This window comes from Neophocaena asiaeorientalis, unplaced genomic scaffold (genome assembly GCF_003031525.2).
Source record: "Neophocaena asiaeorientalis asiaeorientalis breed wild unplaced genomic scaffold, Neophocaena_asiaeorientalis_V1.1 scaffold169, whole genome shotgun sequence".
Lineage (NCBI taxonomy): Eukaryota > Metazoa > Chordata > Mammalia > Artiodactyla > Phocoenidae > Neophocaena > Neophocaena asiaeorientalis.
Window position 1 is genome coordinate 2759613 of NW_020172187.1, and position 25071 is coordinate 2784683.

The 25071-nt window shown below is 32.4% G+C and overlaps 1 protein-coding gene across 1 annotated transcript in view; it reads left to right on the forward strand.

The window, feature by feature from the left end:
• Window positions 1-10364: 10364 nt before the first annotated feature.
• EYS (EGF-like photoreceptor maintenance factor) overlaps window positions 10365-25071 on the forward strand; it is a 1631219-nt gene continuing 1616512 nt past the window's right edge. Inside the window, 2 exon segments of the mRNA XM_024761621.1 lie at window positions 10365-11115; window positions 14835-14948. Coding sequence (XP_024617389.1) covers window positions 10365-11115; window positions 14835-14948 — 865 coding nt within the window.

Sequence of the window (25071 nt, forward strand, 5' to 3'; positions counted from 1 at the left end):
CACTAAAAGAATTTTAAGTCTTTGACAACTATAGGTGCAGCAAACACTAAATAAAGCCAAAGTTCCACTCAGATTAATATAGATTCTCACACTAAAGGCCTATTTACCTCAGTTCCTGTAACTCAACACAATATGTTTGGGTTTCAACAAAAAGCTGCAAGGCATTCTGAATGGCAAGAATGAACACAGTCTGAAAAGACAAAGCAAGCATCCACAACAAAACTCAGATATGACAAAGATGTTGTAATTAACATACAGAGAATTTATAATAGTTATGAATAATATGTGAAGAACTCTAAATAGAAAGGAAGAAAGAATTCAAGAACAGATGGATAATGGAAGCAGAGAAGGAAACTCTAAGAAAGAATCAGAAAGAAATGCTAGAAGTCAAAAACACTGTAACACAAATAAAAATGCTTGATGGGTTCATTAGTAGACTGGAAACAATTGAAAAGCTGAGGAAAGATCAATGAGCTTAATAATATACCAACAGAAACTTCCCAGATTAAAATACAAAGAAAAAAAAATGAACAAGAAAAATAGCAGAGTATCAAATGACCATAGGACAATTTCAAAAGCTGTGACATGTGTCTTGGAATATCAGAAGGAAAAGAGAGCACAGAACTGAAGAAATGGTTGAGGAAATAATGGCTGAGAACTTTCCAAAATTAATGACAGATGACAAACCACATATCTAGTAAGCTCAGAGGATACCAAACAAAATGAATACTATAAACAAAAATAAAACACCTCTACCTAGCCATTGCCATATACAAACTGCAGAAAATGATAGGGAAAATTTTGAATGAAGCAAGAGGGGTTAAAACACCTTACCTATACAGGAACAAGGATAAGAACTAGTTTCTCAACATAAACCAAACAAACAAGAAGAGAGTGCTGTTATAAATTTGAAGAGTTAAAAGAAAAAAAAATATTATAACCTAGAATTCTATACCCAGTAAAATTATACTTTAAAGGTGAAAGATAAAGACCTTCTCAGACCAACAATAATGAAAGACTCAATGCAGGCAGACTTGCTGGGCGAGAATGATATAAGGAAGTCTGTTAGGGAGAGTGAAATGATGTAGGTCAGAAACTCAGATCTACATAAGGAAAGGAAGAGGGTAGAAGAAGAAATAAAGGTAAAATTTAAACTTCTTATTTTTCTTATTCTTTCTTGATCTAAAAATAGCTATTCAAAGTAATAATGGTAACAGTATATTTGGTGATATGGATGAGTGAAGTGAATGACAGTAATGTTGCAAGGGGCAGGAGGGATATGTTAAGGCTACTCTGTTATAAGGTACAGGAGCTACCCTTAAAGATTAATATTGTTATTTAAAGGTGGAATTGGATTTGTTGAAAAAGTATATTGCAAATTCTGGAACAAGCAATAAAATTTATTACAAAAGTATAATTGATACTCTAAAAAGGAGACAAAAAGAATTATATGAAATACCCAATTAAAATCAGAACATATCAAAAGGAGACCTCTGAAAATGAGTGAAAAAAAAGCCATTTTATCAAAATGGAGAAAAAAATTTAGCATCATCTATATGGTGTCTACAAGAAGAAGCTCAGTATAAAGATAAGTTAAAAGTAAAGAGATGGGAAAAGGTATACTGCACTACCACTAATCAAAAGAAAGCTGGAGTAGCTATATTAATTACAGATAAAACATTTTCTAAAAACAAAGGAAATTATCAGAAACAAATGTATTAGATAATAACAAAGGGATACTAGATAAAAAAAGAGTCAATTCTCCCAGAAGACATAAGAATCCTTAACATATGTATCTAATAACAGTGTGTCAAATATTTTAGGCAATAACTGATGAAACTGAAAGGAGAAAGAGTGAATCCACTATTACAGTTGGACACATCCAATACCCCTGTCAATAACTGATTAGTCAAGCAGGCAGAAACCTAATAAAGATATTATTGATCATTTCAGCACTATCAATCAACTTGATCTAATTATCATTGACAAGATGTCCCATTGGTCAACAGGAGAAGACACATTCTTTTTGAGTACACATGGAACTTTCAATAAAATAGACCACATTCTAGACTCTAAAACACCTGAACAAATTTGTAAAAATGAAACCATGCAAAGTATGCTCTTGAATTACAATGGAATAGAACTAGGATTCAGTATCACAAAGTTAGCTGGAAAATGTCCATATATTTAAAAATTTAACAATTCATTTTTCATCAAAGAGGAGTTCTTAAGAAAAAATTTAAAAATGATTTTGAACTAAATGTAAATGAAAATAGAACTTATCAAACTTTTGGGGATGCAGCAAAAGCAGTGCACAGAGGAAAACCCATAGCATTAAATGTATATATTGGAAAAGAGAAAAATCTATGATCAGTAACTTAATCTTTTATCTTAGAACACTCAATAAAGAACAATTTCAGCCTAAATGAGCAAAAGAAATGAAATAAAAAGAACAGGCATTAATAAAATTAAAAACAAAGAAAATCAACAGTTGTAAAAGCTCATTCTTTGAAAGACCAATAAAATTGATAAAGACTTTAGCCAGGCAGGTAGAGAAAAAGAGAATAAACAAACTGTTAAAATCATAAATGAAATAGATTTCAACATTATTGTTATTATGAACATTAAAAAGATAATAAAAGGACACTAAAAACCACTTTATGACCCAATATCTTATAAATTAGAGGAAATTAACCAAGTCCTTGAAAGATATAAACTCTCTAAACTCAAGTAAGAAGATAGGTATAATCTGAATAGGCCTATATCTATTAAATTTATTCAGTAATTAATGTCCTTCCACAAAATAAATCACCAGGCCCAGATGATTTCATTGTTGAATTCTATCCGCTCTTCAATAAAAAAATGATGCCTATTCTACAAGATCTCTTCCAGACAATAAAAGCAGAGGGAACACTTCCTAGCTCATTCTCTGACTGGTGTTAACCTAATTCCCAAACTAGACAAGGACATTAAAATAAAGGAAAACTACATAATAATAGCTCTCATGAATATAGAAACAAAGTGCTCAACAAAATATTAACAACTTGAATCAAACAATAAATAAAAATAATCATAAACCATGAAAAATTTGTATTTATTCCACATATGCAAAGCTGCCTCTAGATTTTAAGATTAAACAAATAAAACTCAACAGTCAGACAAAAGAACCCAGTTAAAAATGTGCAAAACATCAGAAATCTGACCAGAGAAGATATACAGGTGAAAAATATTAAAAAGTACTCAACATCATTCATCATTATTGATTTCAAATTTAAAACAACAATGAGATACCACTATACACCTACCTGAAAGATTAAAATCCAAAGAGTTTACAATACTAACTGCTGGCAAGGATGCAGTGTAATGGAGACTCTCATTCATTGTTGGTAGGAATGAAAAATTGTACCGCCACTTTGGAAAATTGTTTGGAAGTTTTTTATAAAACTAAACACAGTCTTAGCCCATTCCAAACAACACTGTATGGAAATAAAAGGCAGGGGAAGGTGTGTGGGGGGTGTAAAACAGAGTAATTTTCAGCAGAGAAACCTGACAAACACTACCTCAAGCCAGGTGGCCAAGATTAACCTAAACAGTGATTAGTCATATTGACACTATGTACCTTCAACATGATGTGATGACAATAGAAATAGTGGAAACTGGATGCTGTGTTGTATACAAGAACACTGCACTCTTACTGTAATTATGTAAACCTGAAACTCTTCTATAAAAAAACCTCTCTGTTAAAAATTAAACACATATATGTAAATAATATGGCAACATAGAAGTATTTTCTTGAGGAAAAAATGATTAAAGAGTTGGATGTACAGTCTATGGGGTGTTGGACAGGCAAGTATTGATTCTGAGAGTGGAGGACTGCTTTCACTTCATTAAGTGCCTCATGATATATCACTCTAATAATTTAAATTATTAAATGTTTTAACTTTAGTGATAATAAAATACAATTTGAGAATGTTCAAAAAACAATGTATTCTACACTTTTGTCACTTTAATAGAAGGCACTTTATTTTGGCTATGTTAGGGTCATATACAATAGTCTGCTGTCTATATCATTTTTCACTATCTTTGTGTTTTAATTCTCTTTTTTTTCACTTTCACAATATCTTTTTTAGTTCATTTTCTTCTTTTCCAGCAGTTTTGTTATGGCTCCTACTTTTCCCCTTTCTTGACTTGAGTTTACTCTCCCTTTAACTTCCTTAACACATTTAATAAGAAAGAATTGTCTTGAGTTTGTTTCTATGACAGTATTTTTTGTTTTATTTTCACACAAATTACATTGCAAATAGAACCACTTTTTCAGTTTAAGAGTGAGCATCCCAAATTCTGTACTCCTGTTTTGGTTTTCAAAGAGTAATTTATAAGCTTTATTTTAACATATAAGGTAAAACAGGATTTTCTTGATTTTATATATTTTAGTCTATATCTGAAATGACTCAAAGGAGACCTTCTGTGTCCCTATCCAGGTCAGTGTCATTGTCCACCATAGCCCCAATTTTTTTCTTTAGACATCTAGACATTCAGATCCTCAATGAATAGGGGGCTCCAGCAGATTTCACTAGATTTAAAAATCATTCAACTTCAACATGGGATAATTATATCTCTAGTACATACTAAAATATTTAGGAAAGTCCAAGACTTCTATGGCATTTAACATTGCCAAGAAACAGATTTTAGAAAGAAAGGATTAGAAAGGTAGTTTCAACTCTCAAGACATTTTTGGCTATAAGTCACATATAGCTTCTGTTTTTTCATATATTTTAGCTATATATTTCAATGAAAGGTCACTATTTTTAATTTTTATGGAAAATAAAATGTATAGACAATGGAAATAAAGTTTCATTTTATTAAAAAGAGATTGAAAAATAAGATAATATTCTTAGTTAAATGTGAGGAGAAAGGAAGTCTATCATAAAGCATAATTTAACTGATTTTTAATTTCACAAAAACTTTTCTGTTTCCTAAAAGCAAATAATTACATTGGTTAAATGTATGGTGCTATTGTGTCATCATTTTCTGTTTAACTTTAATATTTCAGCCTTCAGAAAATGGCAATCTTGCTGAGGTAGTATTTTAAAATTAGTATTAAATAATTTCTAGCTCCTCAGGGTATATTCCAATGTATCAACAATAATATCTATAACTTTTTACAATACCTTATATGAAATGGAATTGTTTATACAGTTTAACCAACCACAAGACATAGAAAAGTTAATATAAAATTCATAATTGTAAATAAAATGATAGTCCTTAGGATGGTGGCCCTTTATACTTTATATTCTGTTAGTTACCAAGTATCATAAATTCTTCATTAGAAGTAAAACACATTGATTTTTCTTTCCATTCCCCTTCCTATTTTGGGCTCAGGTATTATATATTAACTAGATTATGGCAGGTATAATTTACATGGTTTCATTAATTGTAGCTTTTCCTCATTGAAATTTCCTCATATCTAAAATGGAATTTTAATTCCACCTTGGTGGCTTCTCTATTCACTCTCCTTTCTTCTAAGCAATTTGCTTTTCAAAGAGTTTTCTACATTGAATTTTTCTCTTAACTTTTATAAACCCACCAGCTAACTCTAACTTTCTTGTTCTTGTTACACCAATTAAGCTGCATGTAATCATTAAATTTAGTCAACTCACTACACCATTTATATAAATACTCACTCAATAAAAAATTGGAAATGTTTTCCTCCAAAAAGTGCAGTTATCTTGAAATATCTTCTTTCACCAATCTCTTGAACATAATTGTTATATTATCTGCCATCTTTCATCTGAGCCCCTTGGCTCACTCTTATCTCCTATTTGTAACTAGGTTTTGAATATTCTTCTTCCTATGGTGGTTGTCTCTTCTCCATTGCTTCTATCACAACTTTAATTTTAAAATTTACCATTCTTGCCCTTTTCTGGACTCCCTGCTAAGATTTTCATCCTCCGTGCTGCTGGTAGCTATATTGGCATTTCCAAAACACACGAATTTTTCCCCACCCACAGTTTAGTCCAATCTGTGGTATCCCAAATATGCCCTGGACACTCTAAATGTCAGGTACAGAACATTAGAAATTTTATATCTGTTCACTTATTTTCTACACTTCTAATTTTCATTTCTGTATATGTTTTATCAAGTATAACATATAATTTATAAAAAGAAAAACCTATTTATTGTGGAGATTGTACTTCATAATGGGGTGAAAAAAGAAAAAAAAATCACTGGTTATAGAATCAACTACAAACTCATTAAAAGCTTCCACAGTTCATGATATTATGTATCAAGCACAATGCAAATGTTACACACATTATTTCTTATCCTCACTCACCTTTTATTGAATGCCATCATAATCTGAACACTATAATAGGCATTTTATACTTAAATCACTTTTTCTTATATAAAATTTATTTGTTTGAATCAATTTCCTTATTTTTTAAAGGAGGTGATTTAAGATGATTTGTATATTGGAATGGGAGAAATATTATCTATGTTTCTTTAACTATTGAATCTAAGTTGGGCTTTTTCTGTTAGAATAACCTAACTACTAAGCTACTGTAAAAGTGATACATCTCACATTATCTAAAATTCCTCAGTAGTTTTTCCTGTGAAATATTATCCTTGTAGCATTGCTGCCCAGTGATATTAAGGTTGTTATTATGTACAATGGCTCCATCATAGTCCCTGGATTTCTAGGCTTCTTGGCTCAAGAATTTATAAGATGGCAATATCACATGGGATGAAAATAATTCCTGAATTGAACTCTCATATACACTGTGAACATCTGTATGTGTCTAGAAGTGAGCAGAATGTCACTAGGCTTCTACTTTGGATGGGATTTGAAGAATGTCTTTATAAATGAAGAACAGAATCATCCATCCTTGTACCTAACTTTTTAATCCAAATCACAACTTCTTATTCAAATACATCCCTATGTGATGTTCACATTAATTGTGATCCTAATAAAATCCAAAGCACTTTGTTCTCAGCATATAGATGAAAATTGACCTTATAGAGAATTTTTCTGTTTGTTTTGTTTTTGTTTATTTCTTGGCTTGCTGTTTTATTTATTTTTCTTGAAATGGAAATACAATATATCAAGTCACTTTCTCTTAGAAAATATAAATGCACAATAATTAGGGATGCAGAGAATTCTGAGAAGCACAGGATTAGCCACACAGTAATGTGAGCTCACATCTGCAGCTAGTCTAAAAATATCACACATCTAATTGTGCTTCAATGCAAATGTAATTTGCTGGTGACTGTGTTTGTTTGAAACCATCTATTACTTAATATTTTATTGTATTTTTTAACTAGGCTACTGGGAAAATAATGTACCTGTGCAGGCTGATACTACTGTAAGATTGTGATTTACAGTCACAAAAATATTTCAATATTGCTTAGTGATTCTTCTATTTTTTCTTAATAAGCATTCACTCACATTTTCTTCCCTGTTTATTTCAATTCTTGTTAATTCCCCTCTTTCCTCCAAAAACACAATTTCCACCAATCACCTCTTATCTCACAGAGAAAATAGAAGATCCTACAAGAGAAATTCCCCAACTTCCTGCCACCAAAGTTACAAGCTGAATAATCTACAACAATCTTTCCTCTTTCCTCCTACCCTGTGCTGTTTTCATTGCCATTTGCCTTCTTTCATTTGTTTTATTATTTCTTTAGACATCCCTTCTTCACGATTTTAACAAGATCAAGACTTTCCAATCTTAAAATAACCTTCCAAAAATTTTACATACATACCAAAATACAAAAATATATGACAAGATTTAGAATCCTAGTCCAGATTGTCTGCTGTGCTCATATCTGTATATACCATTGATATCTGGATAGTTCTACAAGAAAGTCACTCAGGCACACTTCAAAGTAAGTATACGCTTAAGTGATTCTGACATTCCTTCTCTCTTACCATCTTATTTTTGCACCTGTTATTCCTAGGTTTCCTTCTCTCTCCTTATGTCAACAGCCTTCAAGACCTTATAATTCTAGCATTTACATATTTTTGGAGTCCACCAGCATCATTATATTTCTACTGTCACTGTAGTAATCATGCCATCCCTATTATTTCACTAGATTAGTGTTACTGACCCCTCCCCAAATTTTCAACTCTCCCAGGTGTACCCACAGATACATTCCTCACACTCCTACTAAGCTGACATCCTTAAAATAAAATTTACTATTGTTAACATGCTACACAAAATCTACCAGAGACTCCCATTTTCCTTAGATAAAATGTGAGCTCCTTTACCAAAACTGCTGACCCCTTCTTGATATAATCTCTATCTAAATTCAAAGCTTATGTTTTATCATAAGTTCTCTGCCCTTTCCACTTAAAAGCTCAACTTCTCTCACTTCTTGGAAAGTATCCAGTTTATCCTTCCTTCCTATTAAATGCCCCGGTTACATGTTTTTATAGTGCTCTAGACTATTCTTTTGATAGTAACTTGATGATGTTGCTTGCCTAACCAGCTATTTCCTTCATTAAGTTCTTAGTTCTTTACACTGATACCTAATTTCACTTGGTGATTGATGAATTCCTAGTACTTAGCATATTGTCTTTCACATTGATTGGGATCAAATATATTTATTTAAGGTATTCTTTTAACCTTAGCAATATTATCAATTGAAATCCAAAAGTTATGGTTAACATATTTTAAATGAACATGACTATACATAACTTTTACTTGTAAGAAATTTATTATCTAACATTTTCCACATGCATATTAAGGTAGGGCTAGTATATTACTTATGTGAATTTGTATTTTACAGATTTATAATATCCACAACTAAATTTGCAAAGTGGTAATTTATAACTCAAATTTAATTTCTACATGATTTACAATAGTCATCAAGATATTAGAGTTACCATAAATATCTGATATAAACTAACAAATTAATAACATAATATAATGGCATAAAATCATTTATTTTAACAATTTTTAATTCATAGTCAAGGTATACTAGAGAATACTGGGATTTTGAAATTGTGGATGTTGATTACTGAGTGAAATTGGACAATAATAAAAGCTACCATTTGATGAATGACTTGTATAGGTTTGCATAGTCTAATTTAATCTTTAATTCTACCTTGTTAATTCAATACTACTATATTAATTTCTTTAAATTAATCTTTTTAATATATTCTTACCTATATAACAGTGGAGGGAATTAAAACTCATGTGGTCTAAGAACATAGAAAAAATAAATAACATTGATCCAAAAATCCAATGATTATGCTTTTACATTTATCTTTCTTTAGAGAATTTGAATTTTGTTGTGAGGATTACAGCTTATTTCTTAAGTAGTAAAGTCATTTGCCAGAGAAAACCCTTAATGAGTGCTAGTTACTATTTTTTAAAATTATTTTAATATATTAAATCTCAAAATCCCTGTTTGTTTTCTTGCCCTCTGGCAGTAATGGTACCTTCCAACAGAATTGACCCCTGACCCCTCCTTCCACATCAGTGTTGAGTGATGAATGAGAATGTTACTGCCACACTATTTCTATTTATCATCCTTCCATTAAACCATTTTATGTTTCCTTTTCCATCTTTACCTACCACTCTCCCACCATTCCTGCAGAAGTTGGGTGAAGACTCATTCTGAGTTTAGTCATTTGTATAACAGAATGTTCCATGAATATTTTACATATGTGGGAGCTCTCTCCTCTTGGATTACAAGAACATGTTTTGTCACCAACAGGCACCTTAAGTCTTATGTTTGTAAGAAAATATTACACAAACATTATATTTGAACCATTTGTATTCTTAGTTGTTTTTAAGATTTTTTTTCTAAAACTAATCAGAGAGGGATACTTGTATCTGAAAAAAAAAATAAGCCATCCATAAAAAAGGATCTTGACTATTGCTGTGTTTCAGTTATGTTGAAACTTGGTATAAAAGACTGTAGTACGTTGCTGGTTTAATTATGTAATTATACCAGCAATTTTCAGAAGCAGGTGAGTATATATGGCAGGATGAGATACAACGTACCTTGACCATATTTTTCCTGGCCTTGTTTCACAAAGAAGGTGCCTAGCTGTTGGTGACACAGTTCTTGAAGAAAACAGGTAAGAATTTTCTATATCATTAAGTTAGGAAAAACTTCACTAACAATGTATTATTTTTCTGTTTTAAGGTATATTTTAAACAATTGAACTCTATTGTTTCTTGATCAAAATCCAGTCATCAAATCTACTTTCACTTTGGGAATAGAGAAAGAAAGCCAGTCTCCAGGAGTCCCTGAACAAAATATCTGCTTAGAATTTTCCAGCAATACTGAAAGCCCATTTTGCAGGAATTCTTTATGACACTTTCATGATAGACTGTAAAACACAATTTCCCAAAATGACTGACAATTTAATTATGCTTGTGAGCCTGGTGGTTCTTCACAGCATGTTTATAAATGGAAGAACAACATGTAAATGGCACTTGATGGAAGAATGGCGTACACAGCCCTCAACATATGTGGTGAATTGGACAGTGACAGAAAACATCTGCCTGGAGTTCTATGAGGATTGCTGGTTTGGAGATGTAAATACTAAAATGAATACTTCTGGCAATCAAGTTGTTCCCCAGATTTGCCCTTTGCAAATTCAATTAGGAGACATCCTTGTAATTTCTTCTGAACCATCTCTTCAATATCCAGAAATAAATGTGATGAATGTTTCTGAAGCATCATTCATTGACTGTCTGCAAAATACCACAACTGAAGATCAGTTACTTTTTGGTTGCAATCTAAAAGGAATGCACACTGTTAATTCTCAGTGGCTGAGTGTTGGGACACATTATTTCATCACAGTAATGCCAAGTGGTCCATCCCTTTGTCAACTGGGACTTCGACTAAATGTAACAGTGAAAGAGCAGTTCTGCCAGGAATATCTGAGTTCGGAGCTTTGCTCTGGGCATGGTACATGTCTTACTGAAATTTGGAGCAAGATATACAGCTGCCATTGCCAGCCTCCATTCTCTGGGAAATACTGCCAGGAGCTGGATTCATGTTCCTGTACGCCATGTAAAAATAATGGCAGTGGCATTAATAAAAGAGAAAAATGGAATAAGCAAGGATATGAATGTATCTGTCACCCACAAATTTCAGGTAAGATTATTTTTTAAAGTAACATAATTCTATTAAAATAGTAAAATAGGCTGAATTCATAAATGGTTAGTTACCAAAAAATAGGCTATGTTTTTAAGAATTTGGTAGATTTTTTAGAATGGGCTAAATTTGGATTCCGGGCATATAAAAATCCTATCAGGCATCTTTTTTTTTTTTTTTTTTTTTTTCAGTACGCGGGCCTCTCACTGTTGTGGCCTCTCCCATTGCAGAGCACAGGCTCCGGACGCACAGGCTCAAAGGCCATGGCTCACGGGCCTAGCCGCTCTGCAGCATGTGGGATCTTCCCGTACCCGGGCACGTACCCGTGTCCCCTGCATTGGCAGACGGACTCTCAACCACTGCACCACCAGGGAAGCCCCAGGCATTCTTTAAAATAAAAATTGTGCTTATTTAAAGAGGCTATCTTAAAAACGTATATGCTTTATCCTGAAATACCTATTTTTACATCTTTCCCCAAATCCACTCTTAATCTCTCATTAAAAAAAAAAAAAAGATTATCAGAATAATATGTTTTAGTCATTAAATGAATTTCCCAAGGTTATGGTATTTGGGGCAAGCAGCTCTGGATGATAATGTAGAAATGAAATGTGGCTCTAAGTCGAGGATGATAAGGACACACATTATTGGGACAAAGGTTTGAAGTTGCTTGGGAGAGTTGGAGAAGAAAGGATGATTGTGAACCCAAAGTAATGTTCTCAATGGTGTTGGTGTGGCACCTATAAAGTAATTGATAAATCAGAAGAACAAGGAGGGAAAGAGAGTAATATAATTATCAACTGTTTTTTAAAAAATTATTATCTGGTTTTTATAAGCTAAATGAGAGGCAATGATGAGAAACGTTTGCAAAGGAAGATATTTGGTGAGTGGATGAAGCAAAAAGAAGGGCAACCTAAAAACAGTGTAAATAAACTAGGTTACCTGAGGCTGAAGTGAGGATTTAAGGGAAATAGACTATTCCTATTTGAAAGTTCACTAAGGAAGTTGGGTCATCAGAGAAAAATGAAGAGAAACTTTGAGAAATGTAGGGAATATTTGACATTTGGGAATGTGTGAAAGAATTTCTTTCAATTACAGTTTCAGAGACCTGGCATGGAGAGTTACAAAGGTAAAAGGAGGATGATCTAACAAAGGGAAATGCCTGGCGTTGGCAATGATGGGATGAGAAGACACACAACAGACTAACAGCACATTTTGGTCAGGAGAGGGGAAGGGGGGTGAGAAGCAGATGTGACTGGAGCCAACTGGGCTCAGTGATATAACTGCAATTTTGTGGGGCATGCCTTAGGAGGATTCAATAGGGTTGTTTTTCTGTGTGACTGGGAAGACTCCCTTGAAGCTAGATTTGAGGAGACTGTGTGATAAAGTATAATGGAAGAACTCTATAAGCCATTTTAGGCTCCAAAATTCACCTAAGCCAATCATTTAAAATGTAATTTTAGACTCTTTAGGGAAGAAGTACTGAGGCTATTTCAGAAGTTAATCCCAGCATTATCAACTGGACATCCTCTCTGTATAACTGGGATCAAATTCTCATTTGACTCTACTGGCAGGGGTGATAAAAGATGTAAGTTAACCTGACTCATAGTATATCAGATAATTAAAATTAAGACAGGTCAGCAAAAATAAATAAATAAATTAATTAAAGCACTCAAGTTTCTGATTTACGGTGAATGGAGAAATAATTTAATCTAGAGCTTCTAAAGTATACATTTTAACCTGTCAAAAGAATTTTAGAGAAGATTTGACCAGAAAATGTCTACTACCTACATAATATTAACTGGCATAGATATAATCATAAATCATGGAATATTATTTCAATGAGTTATCATAATTGCATAGAATGATTTTATCCCAATGTTTATTTCTTTGTTTATTAGAAACACAGCAGTAGATAATATAAATAATCAAATTTTAAACTCTATAAAAGTATCTAACATTATTTATTTTTTAAGACATTGAGCACATACCATGACACTACTCTAATTATGCACAATTACTTCAATTTTAAACCTTAAAAGATACAGAAATATGTAGGATTACCAAGAAACTGAGAATGTTCACTGTACTAGTTTGTTAGTGCTACCATAACAAAGAACCACAGTGTGAGTGGCTTCAACATTAGAAGTTTATTTTCTCAAAGTTCTAGAGATTAAGTGGTCCCAATCAAGGTGTCAGGAGGATTGGTTTCTCTAAGGCCTCTCTCCTTGGTCCATGGTCAGCCATTTCTCTCTGTGTTTTCACATCCCTTTTCTCTGTAGTGCCTGTGCATCCTCTCCTTATAAGGACATAAGTCATTTTTGATTAGGACCCAAACTAGTGACCTCATTTAACATCTATTACCTCTTTAAAGACCCTGTCTCCAAGTAAGTCACACTATGAGGTCATGGGGGTTAGGATTTCAACATAAGAATTTTTTTGTGGGGGTGGTTACAATTTAGCTATTACACCCAGTAGGACTGAAAGAGAACATGACCTATTGAACATACCACTGATACTTTAGGTTTTGTGTATGGAAATATTTTGGGGCACAATTACTTATTGTAATTACTTATTACTTATATTTTCATTGTGTTGGGGATTGTTTGGAGGTAAGTGAAGGAAGAAGAGTTCTGCATTAGTGAGGTAGAGATGTCAGTGTATAAAGAATTTCAAAAGCATCAACTGGTGAAAACTGCTCACAAATTAAATTAAGAATTCAATTAGAATGGGGGAAGTGGCAGGCTTATTGCCAAATCATGTGCAACTGTTTTGTAGTGACATTTGTCCATGTGTCATGCCCTGGAATTTTGTTGGCACATTCCTCTAATAAGGATATTATGAGATGATCAACTACATAGAAATATATGCTATGCAAGGTTGTGTTTTTTTTTTGTGTAGTAGGACATGATAGCTTGTACAAGTGAGATTTGGAAAACTTGATATAGTAGGAAAGAAAGTGTAGAATTTAGAAGCTTGTGCATGGCTTCTGAGAATCCAAGCAGTCTTCCCTCTTTTCTTCCAAATATTTTTAGATTAGATTAGATTAGATATGAATTGATTTGATTTGATTTTACTGTGGAGAGAATGATTAATACGAGGAATTAATATGAGGTTTACCCTCAAACAAAATTTTAAGTGTATAATATATTATTGTTGACAAAAGGTGCAATGTTGCACAGCAGGTTTGTAGATCTTATTTTTCTTGCTTGACTGAAACTTTATGCCCTGGTTCCTCTTCAGATGGTATAATATTTTCACATTTTCCTTGTTTGAATCATTACCTTGGCTAGGTAGTAGGGCTAAGATACAATATATTATACATTTGAATGTGTCACTTTGTATATTACCACAGCAATGCTCCAGCATATGTTGAAGAATTAATACTTACATATATTAATATTATCTACATGATTAACACATTCAAATTATCATAAAAAATTAACTAGAGCTCAAATATCACCAATCAGAAAAATATTTTAATATTATATTATGCAGTGAAAGGATGGAAAAACTGATGTCAAATTTATTAAAATTAAGTTTTGTTTCCATTTAAATCCATCATCATGAAGCACTATGTCTTAGTTAGAATTACACTATTCAAAATTTTTCTATTATTCATTATTAAAAATTTGGGGAAAATCTGTGACTTTAATTAACTATATAAATATAATGTACATATTTTAATCTAGTTGAAACATTAATTCTCTTTATTTTTATAGGCATAAATTGTTCAGAAATAATTGGGCAGTGTCAACCACATATCTATTTCCATAGGAACTGCAGAAATATTACTGCAAATAGTTTCATTTGTGATTGTGAGGAACCATTTTCAGGTAAAAATACACATATATGTATGTATGCATACATACATACAAATATTTTAATTTTGTCATTTATTTCAAATTAGACTTGAAATGTTTCATTTATTACTGAAAAATACAAGTTTAGTGGTTCTATACTCTGAGTTTTTTGAAGAATAAATTTAAGAGATCAATTTGTTTAACAATTAAATGATTATTCTGCTAAATATTGATATTTCATAATATATGAAGAGTTTAGCCACCAACTGAACAGGTTTTTTTTGTTTGTTTTTTTACTATGATAAAATATATTTTGTTCTTAGGTACTAAAATATGTTTACAAAGAGTGTATATTTTGCCTGTAATTTGCAACATTATATCTCTATTATTTCCTTATGTAACAGGTCAGTACAGACAAATCCCCTTTCATGAAGCATAAAAATGTTTTATTCCTTCTCAAATAAACTTAAAGATGTCAATAAAATCACTGTTTAAACCAATAGTTTCTTAACTTTTGATTAAATATTTAACAATGAAACTGTGCTTAAACCACTCCGATCTCATTTTTTTTTTTTTTTTTTTGCGCGGGCCTCTCACTGTTGTGGCCTCTCCCGTTGCGGAGCACAGGCTCCGGACGCACAGGCTCAGCGGCCATGGCTCACAGACCCAGCCGCTCCGCGGCATGTGGGATCTTCCTGGACTGGGGCATGAACCCATGTCCCCTGCATGGGCAGGGAGACTCTCAACCAGTACGCCACCAGGGAAGCCCTGATCTCATCTTTGAACCCTTCCACAGTTTCCCATTTTCTGGGAAATATAACTCACCATCAGTGTATTTGTCTCTCTTCAAAATGTCTTTGGGTAGTGGTGTTTCCGGCCACAATTAGGTACCTAAAGACTCTTTTCATGGGAGTGAAACAAAAGTTAAGTGTCTCCCAAACTGCAGAAAGTGATAACTCCCAGTGTTTCTCTTGCAGATCCTTCCATGTAACCTAGTTGAGAGAGATTTGAGAGTCTGGTAGAGTGTATCAGCCACTGCCAATGGTAGGAGGGATTGGTAGCAGTGCAGGTGGTAAGAACTCCAACAACCATCTTCAAAGAAATGTTTTCAGGGCTTTTCCCTTCAGGTCATTTATTTCCTGAGATGGGTTATGAGTTGTTAGGTGTTTTATAATAGCTTACCATATCCTGCAGTGTATGAAGAATATATAATTTATCTCTGAAACCATGGCATTTTTGAACAAAAGAGGCAGCTAAAAGGAGTTACAAATATATAATATTTGAAATATTTATTTATTCTTTGGCAAATTGGTTTCATTAAATAGGCAGACAAATAATGTAGCTCTATTCAAAAAATTAATTTCTAAAATTCCTTCCAAAGACAATAATTGTAACTTGGTCTCTGCAAATCAAAAGGACATTTTAAAACATACTTTATATTGATTATCTGAAGCATTACAAAATAATATAAGCAGAAACTATATTTACACCTATTTTTCTGAAGAATGAGTATTTTTTCAATATTGTCTTATAATTATAAATTTTTATAAAGCTATCTATACCCTCTTCAAAGTTGCATTTATGATTAATAAATTTGAAGTCATTTAATGCCTTCAGTTTACTCTTCTCCTAACTGTGCCATTTTAATTGAGAACATTTTCACCGAACATATTTTGAGGTTCTTTCTAACCTCAAAGGAAAATCTGCTAAATGTTAAGTATTCCCAATTATATATTTTGTATAAAATACATCAATAAAGTATGTCCATAGGAGCTATATTTTATTCTATTCAAAATTATTTTTTGACAAACATTTTCAAAGAGAATCCTCATGAAATAAATGGTCTCTATGTATGATTCCTTTGAATGTTTGGCAAAATTTAGGTGCTTCAATTTATTTCCACTATGTCCTAGCACAAAAAAATAATCTGTGAAATATAGGATTTTTGTCAAATGTTGTTCCCCATAAGTCCAGCTATTCCAAAGCCTAGTTATAACATTTATGATCTCGAGCACTTCTGAATTCATTGAGCTTAAGTTTTTCATTGTATTGTGTAGGAATAAGCTTTAATGTCTTTTAAAAAATAAGTACATTTCACTAAAACTTTCAAACACCAGTCTTTTGTTCTTGATTTATTGTTTTTTTGGTTAAATGTTTGTAACTGATTTTGAATGAGATGCAACCGAAACTTACAATATTTTCTCTAAAATGCCAAAACCTCCCTGAAATACTGGATTTATTTTCAAAGTCATTCTTCACAAGTTTAAACATTTCTAAAATTTAAATGATAATGGACAGCAGCAAAAGAAAGCACATTTTGCTATGTTACATTATTTTCAATATCAGTTTTATTCCAAAAATTTTAGTCTGTTGTCCTGTGAATATTTTAAATTAATTGCAAATTTTTCAACTATAGATTCTATTCCACTTGTGTGAGCATCAAAACTGGTTTGCTTTAAAACTATGAATTATGTATGAACCAAAATAAACTACAAGTACATTTTTTTCCATCCTTTTCTCAACTCGATCAAACTATGTATATATCATTATAAACTTAACAAAATTTATACTTATAATTTTAGCACAAGAGCACATAACTTTATCTTCGAACATTTTTAGCGAATTTTCAATAGCATTCCTAATATTGTCAGATACCTTGCCTTCAACAGAACAAAACTATTATTGAAATAAACTGATTATGTATTTGAAACCTCTGACTTTACTAGTATAGACTGGTATCTTTTATCTTTGTGTCAATTTATTCTGCTAACTGAGCCAACACATTTATAACAATCGCTTTACTTTTAGTATGTACAGAGAAACTTGCAATAGAAAATTAGGAAAATAATTTTGCTATAGTTGTGTGATCTAAGTGAAAATACATGCTTCACAGAGTGACATGTAAGAATACCTTCTTTATCTGAACTTAACTCATCAATGAGAGGGAGTCTTTTAAAATAATTACTAACATTTAAATAGATGCTGATGGTTTTTGAACTAAAACGTGTCTTCTGGTTTCATGTAGTCAGTGATGTCAACATACTCAGCAGTGGATCATTAAAGTGACATAGTTTAGGAGTAAACTCCATATTCATTATCAACTTTCTAGGGAAACAAATTTGAAACATACATTTTATTAAAAAATAATTTTTGATATCATTTCATTTAAAGTATTTATTGTAAAATAAGAAATAAATATCAGAAAACAATAAAATACAGTAGTTGTATATTTATACCAGAAGATTAAAAACTTTTTCCTGAAAAGGATCAGATAGTAAATATTTTATACTTTCTGAGCCATATGGTATCTGTCAAGGTAACTCAACTCTGCTATTGAGTTAGTAGTGTGAAAACATCCATAGACATACATAAATGAATGAATTCTGTTATGTTTCAATAAAACTTTATTTACAAAATCAGGTGGAAGGTCATATTTGGCTCACAGTTGTAATTTACTAACCCCTGATTTATACCATAGAACAAACGATCAACTCTATAGCAAGGACATATAGACTCTCTACAAACTCCATGACAGGAATGTTTGTCCTCAGCTTGTCTCTCATATATAATATAGACATAATCCATAATTTCCTGTGGTCCCTCTGACCCAGCTTACTTGCAGTGAGCAGCTTTAGATCTTTCTCCTCCAAGCTAAGAAGGAGGGGACTATTTGTGGCAGCTTGGTTTTCAAAATCCACAAGCGGCCCTATATGAGAGATATAATACCACTTGTATCTGAAAAAGACTGAGAAAAAAGAGGTAGTTATCACTGGTTAACTTGCAAGTTTGTCCTCATGTTCAAATAAAATACTGCTTATGTATCCTAGAAAAGACCATGGCTGAATCTAAAGTACAAAGTAGAGATATATCAAACCCATTTGCTTACTTTAATGCAACTGTGAATATTACTTGGTGAGAAAATGCAGGACAAACGGTCATTTGATAATTGGGGAGAATTTATATCTCAGAAATAGTGTCCCACACTCCATGAGCATAAACTTGTGTCATTGTGGAAAAAATAGGATGATGACTTTATTAGAAGACCTAGTAACAATAATAGAGATTTTTTTTGATATGTATTGTATTATTCTGTGACTTAAAGCCTTAGCCAAAAATGTGCAGGAAGTATCACATTTTTAAAACAAAATATGTATGTAGACATGCACGTACGTTTGTATGTAGGTATCTATCAAACATCTATCTATGTATCTATCCTTCTATATATGCAATTATCTTATACATACTTTCTAATTAATTTCTTCAAAAACCTTTAGGAACTAATATATGTATAATCTTTTTGCTCAGTGTGATGATCTGTGCATATTACTACATATTATCTGATATATGAAGCAGGATTCACAAATAAAGTGAGACTATAGTTTTCTAAAGAATCATATTAAAGGTCATAAACTTGGTATTTCCAATGTCTTATTAATCAGTTATTATTACATAAATTAGCTTTTATGTTAAAGTCCCACTGCTCTTGAGTTTCACTCCAGACTGGGAATTTTGGAACTCATGCCTTTTGGAAATATATAGCTATCATGCTAGAAGCAGTTTAATAATCTATATCTAATGCAAATTTAAGTCAAGATGGCAAAGAAATAATGTGGAATACATCAATCATATTTTAAAACAAGTGATACTTTAGGAAAAACAGATTCCTGATTTTTAAGACACCTCAAATATTGTGTTAAAATATACAGTACCAAATGTTAAAGACCTAAATGTAAGGCCAGACACTATCAAACTCTCAGAGGAAATAATAGGCAGAACACTCTGTGACATAAATCACAGCAAGATCCTTTGTGACCCACCTCCTAGAGAAATGGAAATAAAAACAAAAATAAACAAATGGGACCTAATGAAACTTCAGAGCTTTTGCTCAACAAAGGAAACCATAAACAAGACCAAAAGACAACCCTCAGAATGGGAAAAAAATATTTGCAAATGAAGCAACTGACAAAGGATTAAGTTCCAAAATTTATAAGCAGCTCATGCAGCTCAATAGCAAAAAAACCAAACAACCCAATCCAAAAATGGGCAGAAGACCTAAATAGACACTTCGCCAAAGAAGATATACAGATTGCCAACGAACGTATGAAAGAATGCTCAACATCATTAATCATTAGAGAAATGCAAATCAAGACTACAATGAGATATCATCTCACATAGGTCAGAATGGCTATCATCAAAAAATGTACAGACAGGGCTTCCCTGGTGGCGCAGTGGTTGAGAGTCCGCCTGCAGATGCAGGGGACACGGGTTCATGCTCCGGTCTGGGAAGATCCCACAGGCCATGGAGCAGCTAGGCCCGTGAGCCACAGCCACTGAGCCTGCACGTCCAGAGCCTGTGCTCTGCAACGGGAGAAGCCACGACATTATTTACAATAGCCAGAACATGGAAGCAAGCTAAGTGTCCATCAACAGATGAATGGATAACGAAGATGTGGCGCATATACAATAGAATATTACTCAGCCATAAAAATAAACAAAACTGAGTTATTTGTAGTGAGGTGGATGGACCTAGAGTCTGTCATACAGAGTGAAGTAAGTGAGAAAGAGAAAAACAAATATCATATGCTAACACATATATATGGAATCTAAGGAAAAACAAAAAAGGTCATGAAGAACCTAGGGTTAAGAAGGGAATAAAGACACAGACCTACTAGTGAATGGACTTGAGAATATGGGGAGGGGGAAGGGTAACGTGACAAGGTGAGAGAGTGGCATGGACATATATACACTACCAAACATAAAATAGATAGCTAGTGGGAAGCAGCAGCCGTATAGCACATGGAGATCAGCTCAGTGCTTAATTACCACCTAGTGGTGTGGGATAGGGAGGGTGGGAGGGAGGAAGATTCAAGAGGGAAGAGATATGGGAACATATGTCTATGTATAACTGATTCATTTTGTTATAAAGCAGAAACTACACACCATTGTAAAGCAATTATACTCAATAAAGAGGTTAAAACAAAAAACAACAAAAAACAGAAAACAAAACAAACAAAAAACAAAATCTGGAAAAAAACCCACAAAATACCGATAGCTAGTGGGAAGTAGCCACATAGCACAGGGAGATGAGCTCGGTGCTTTGTGACCACGTACAAGGGTGGGATAGGGAGGGTGGGAGGGAGGGAGTCGCAAGAGGGAAGAGATATGGGAACATATGTCTATGTATAACTGATTCATTTTGTTATAAAGCAGAAACTACACACCATTGTAAAGCAATTATACTCCAATAAAGATGTTGAAAAAAAAAAAAGAAGAATTAGCCATGAGGTAAAACTACAATCACAAACCTTATAAAAGTAAAATTAAGGAGTAAAGATCTAATCTAAAACTGTATGAAAATGTATTCTTCATTGTAATTCCAAACTTGAAAATGTTATACAAGATTTATGTATCTATTATAAAATGATCTCTAATTTTATAACTTCATAAGGTTTATAGCAAAAAAAACGTTTCATGTATTTTTGGAGCAATTCAAGGAACTATTAAAATTCTCCTGGTCAGTTCCATATTTTCAAAACTTTTCAAATATGATTTTGATATAGTAACAAGTGATTGTCAGAAAATAAGCTCACAGTCTTAGTTTAAGGCTAAGTTACAGCTGCAAGATAATAATTTTAGTTTCAGGATTCAAGAAAGTTTATTTGCAAGGCATGCTGTGATCTCTATACCCAAGGTGAATGATTTTTGGAAAACATTGCATTGCATTGGAGGAATAAGTATTTTTCAGGATGTGATAACCCCAGGTATCATTCTGACTGATAAGAGGTCTAATCTGATGAGTGAAGATTACTGTAAGACATTTCATTAGCAGTTTAAAGCAGAAAGAAGGCAGAAAAGCTTTCAAGGTAAAGTAAATTCCCTCATTTTCAAAATCCCTAGCAGTGGGTAGAATTTATGGAGAATAGTATTTTGTCCATGGATAGGAAATCTAGCAGTAGCTAAATCAGATATAACTTTTTTTCATTTTTAATAATTGAACTTTAATCCTATTTGAAACTCAGTTCTGATAGAGGCTAGAAAACTAATCTCAGTCCACTCCACCCTAGCTCTAAACCCCTGACAGGTAGAGAACTGACCTAGTCTTGCTCTCATAAGTTTAATTTGTTAAGTATTGTGGATAATTAATCATGTCACACGAGCCAATAGGCACACTACATGTACAATCAACTCTATGGCTTCCCATTCATACAACTTAGAGTTAAAATTATAGCAAATAGTTACACAAGCTACACACTTAATGCTGCACATAATGTTCTTAGGTGTTGACTAGGAAGGCTTTTATGTACTTTGGATTGTTATTTACATCATAACACCTTACTTTTGTTGTATTTTTCTTCTTGATTCTCTGGTCACTGCAATCACTACCAGCACTGATAGTGACCCATACTTCTAATCACAGCATAATCCACAGTAACATAACACCAGAAAAGCAAAGGCTCTCTATCCAATTACTAACAGGAAGGATTTCCTTTGCTACCCTACTCCAGCCTGATGGACTGAAGCTTCCTTTGTGCCTTCTGTATTTTTGTGTGTCCTTCCATTGTTATAAATTCTCCTTTGACTGGCAAAGCAATGCATCCAACTGCTCCCCATCCCACTGTAAGTTGTCTCAAAACAATTTATGTGCCAACTAAGTATCTGGTATATATTATTCATTTAGTAAGTTGCAATTATTGATAACTGAGATCTCAGGATGATCATTATTATTTTTTATATCTTATGTATGAATGAGAGTATAAATTGATTACAAACAAAAAGTCTTGAATGCTCAATAAAGCATATAATTTAGCTAAATTAATGAAACATATATGTTGTGCCAATTTGAATGCCCTCTCATTATTATTCAATAAATAGAACATTTATTAACTACTATTTATTATGTGCCATTTTTTGTCTTTTTTTTTTTTTTTATGTGTCTATCTTTTTATCAGAAAACAAGTCCATGAAATAATCTCATCTCTATTTTACTTTTTGAGGAAATGTTGGAAATAGAGTCAAAACTTGGATTATTTTACTGTAGTGATATTTATCTTAAACCAAAGTTATGCTGTATTGCTAGTTTATTCAGTGAAAAGATAACTAAATAATAATAGTGCAGTGTCAGTGTAATTTGTGTAGTAGCCTATAGACCTTGAGAACAAATATGACTTACTCATTTTGTCATCTTTAAGTTGTCTCTCTTTATTGATGTGTAGAAAATGTTTATACATCCTGATAGAAGTAATTAGTATATGGGTATTACAAATACTTTCAGCCTGTGGCTTGTCTTTTCATCTTTTAATCCATATATTTTGATGAGCAGATGTTTTATAAATTGATGAAGTCCAATTTATAATTTTTTTTATTTTTATGTTAAGTGGGTATTATGTTTCTTTAGGAAAAAATTTGCATATCCCAAAGACATAAAGATATTCTCCTATGTTTCTCCTAGAAGATTTACAGTTTTAGCCTCTCTGTTTAGGTTGATGATTTATTCAAAGTTAAGTTTTGTGATTCATATAGAATCAACATTCTTTTTTCTTTCTCATATAAAGAGATCTAGTTATTCAGCAGAATTGAGGAAAACTCTCTTTACCCCTGGATTTGTTTGGCATATTTGTCAAAAACCAATGAAGCATACATGTGTGTGTCCATTTCTACATCCTCTATTCTATTCCAGCAATCTGTCTGTCCTCCTTTTAGCCAATAACACCCTCTCTTGATTTGTATAGATATATAATGAAACTTGAGGTCATGTAGTATGAGTTTTCCAACTTCTTTTTTTTTTAATCAAGATTGTTTTAGCTATTATATATCCTGTGCCTTTCCAGATAAATCTTAGAATAACTTGAAATTTTATCTAAAAATTTCTGCTAGTCTTTTAATATGGACTGTTTTGAATCTATTCAATTTGGGGAGGACAACAACTTATCAATATTCAATTTTCTAGTCTATGAGCATGATATATGGCTCTAATTATTTAGGACTTTACTAATCTCTCAGCAATATGCTATAATTTTCAGGGGAAAGGAAATACACATTAAAATGAGTTGGTTAAATTTTAAAATATTTTAATATTTTTGATGATAGTATAATTGTTTTAAAATTTTTCTAATAATTTGCTGTTATATATAGACATATAATAACCATGTACTCTAAGTCCATGCTAAATGCATTTATTAGTTCCAATTATTCCCTGAGATTCCTTAGGATTTTCTGTCTAAATAATTTTATTGTCTGTAAATAAATTTCTTTTTATATATTCCTTTCTAATATAATACTTATGATTTTATTTGATTATCTTACTGTCCTGGCTAGGTCCTCAGATACAATGTTTAATAACAAAGGGGGCATCCTTCCCTTTTTTTTTTTTAATTTTTATTGGAATATAGTTGAATTACAATGTTGTGTTACTTTCAGGTGTACAGCAAAGTGAATCTGTTATAAATATACATATATGCACTCTTTTTCAGATTCTTTTCCCATATAGGCCATTACAGAGTATTGAGTAGAATTCCCTGTGCTATACAGTAGGTCCTTGTTAGTTATCTATTTTATATATAGTAGTGTGTTTATGTCAATCTCAATCTTCCAATTTATCCCTCCCCCACCCTTACCCCTGGTAACCATAAGTTTGTTTTCTACTTCTGTAACTCTATTTCTGTTTTGTAGATAAGTTCATTTGTATGCTTTTTTTAAGATTCCACATATAAGCAATATCATATGATATTTATCATTCTATGTATTACTTATTTCACTCAATATGAGAATCTCTAGGTCCATCCATATTGCTGCAAATGTCATCATTTCATTATTTTTTATGTCTGAGTAATATGCGATTATAGATATGTACCACATCTTCTTTATCCATTTATGTGTTGATGGACATTTAGGTTGCTTCCACATTCTGGCTATTGTAAATAGTGTTGCAATGAACATTGAGGTGCATGTATCTTTTCGAATTATGGTTTTCTCCAGATATATCACTGGGAGTGGGATTGGTGGATCATATGGTAGCTCTATTTTTAGGTTTCTAAGGATCTTTCACACTGTTCTCCATAGTGTCTGTCCCAGTTTACATTCACACCAACAGTGTAGGAGGACTCTGTTTTCTCCACCCACTCTCCAGCATTTATTGTTCATAATTTTTTTTTTGCGG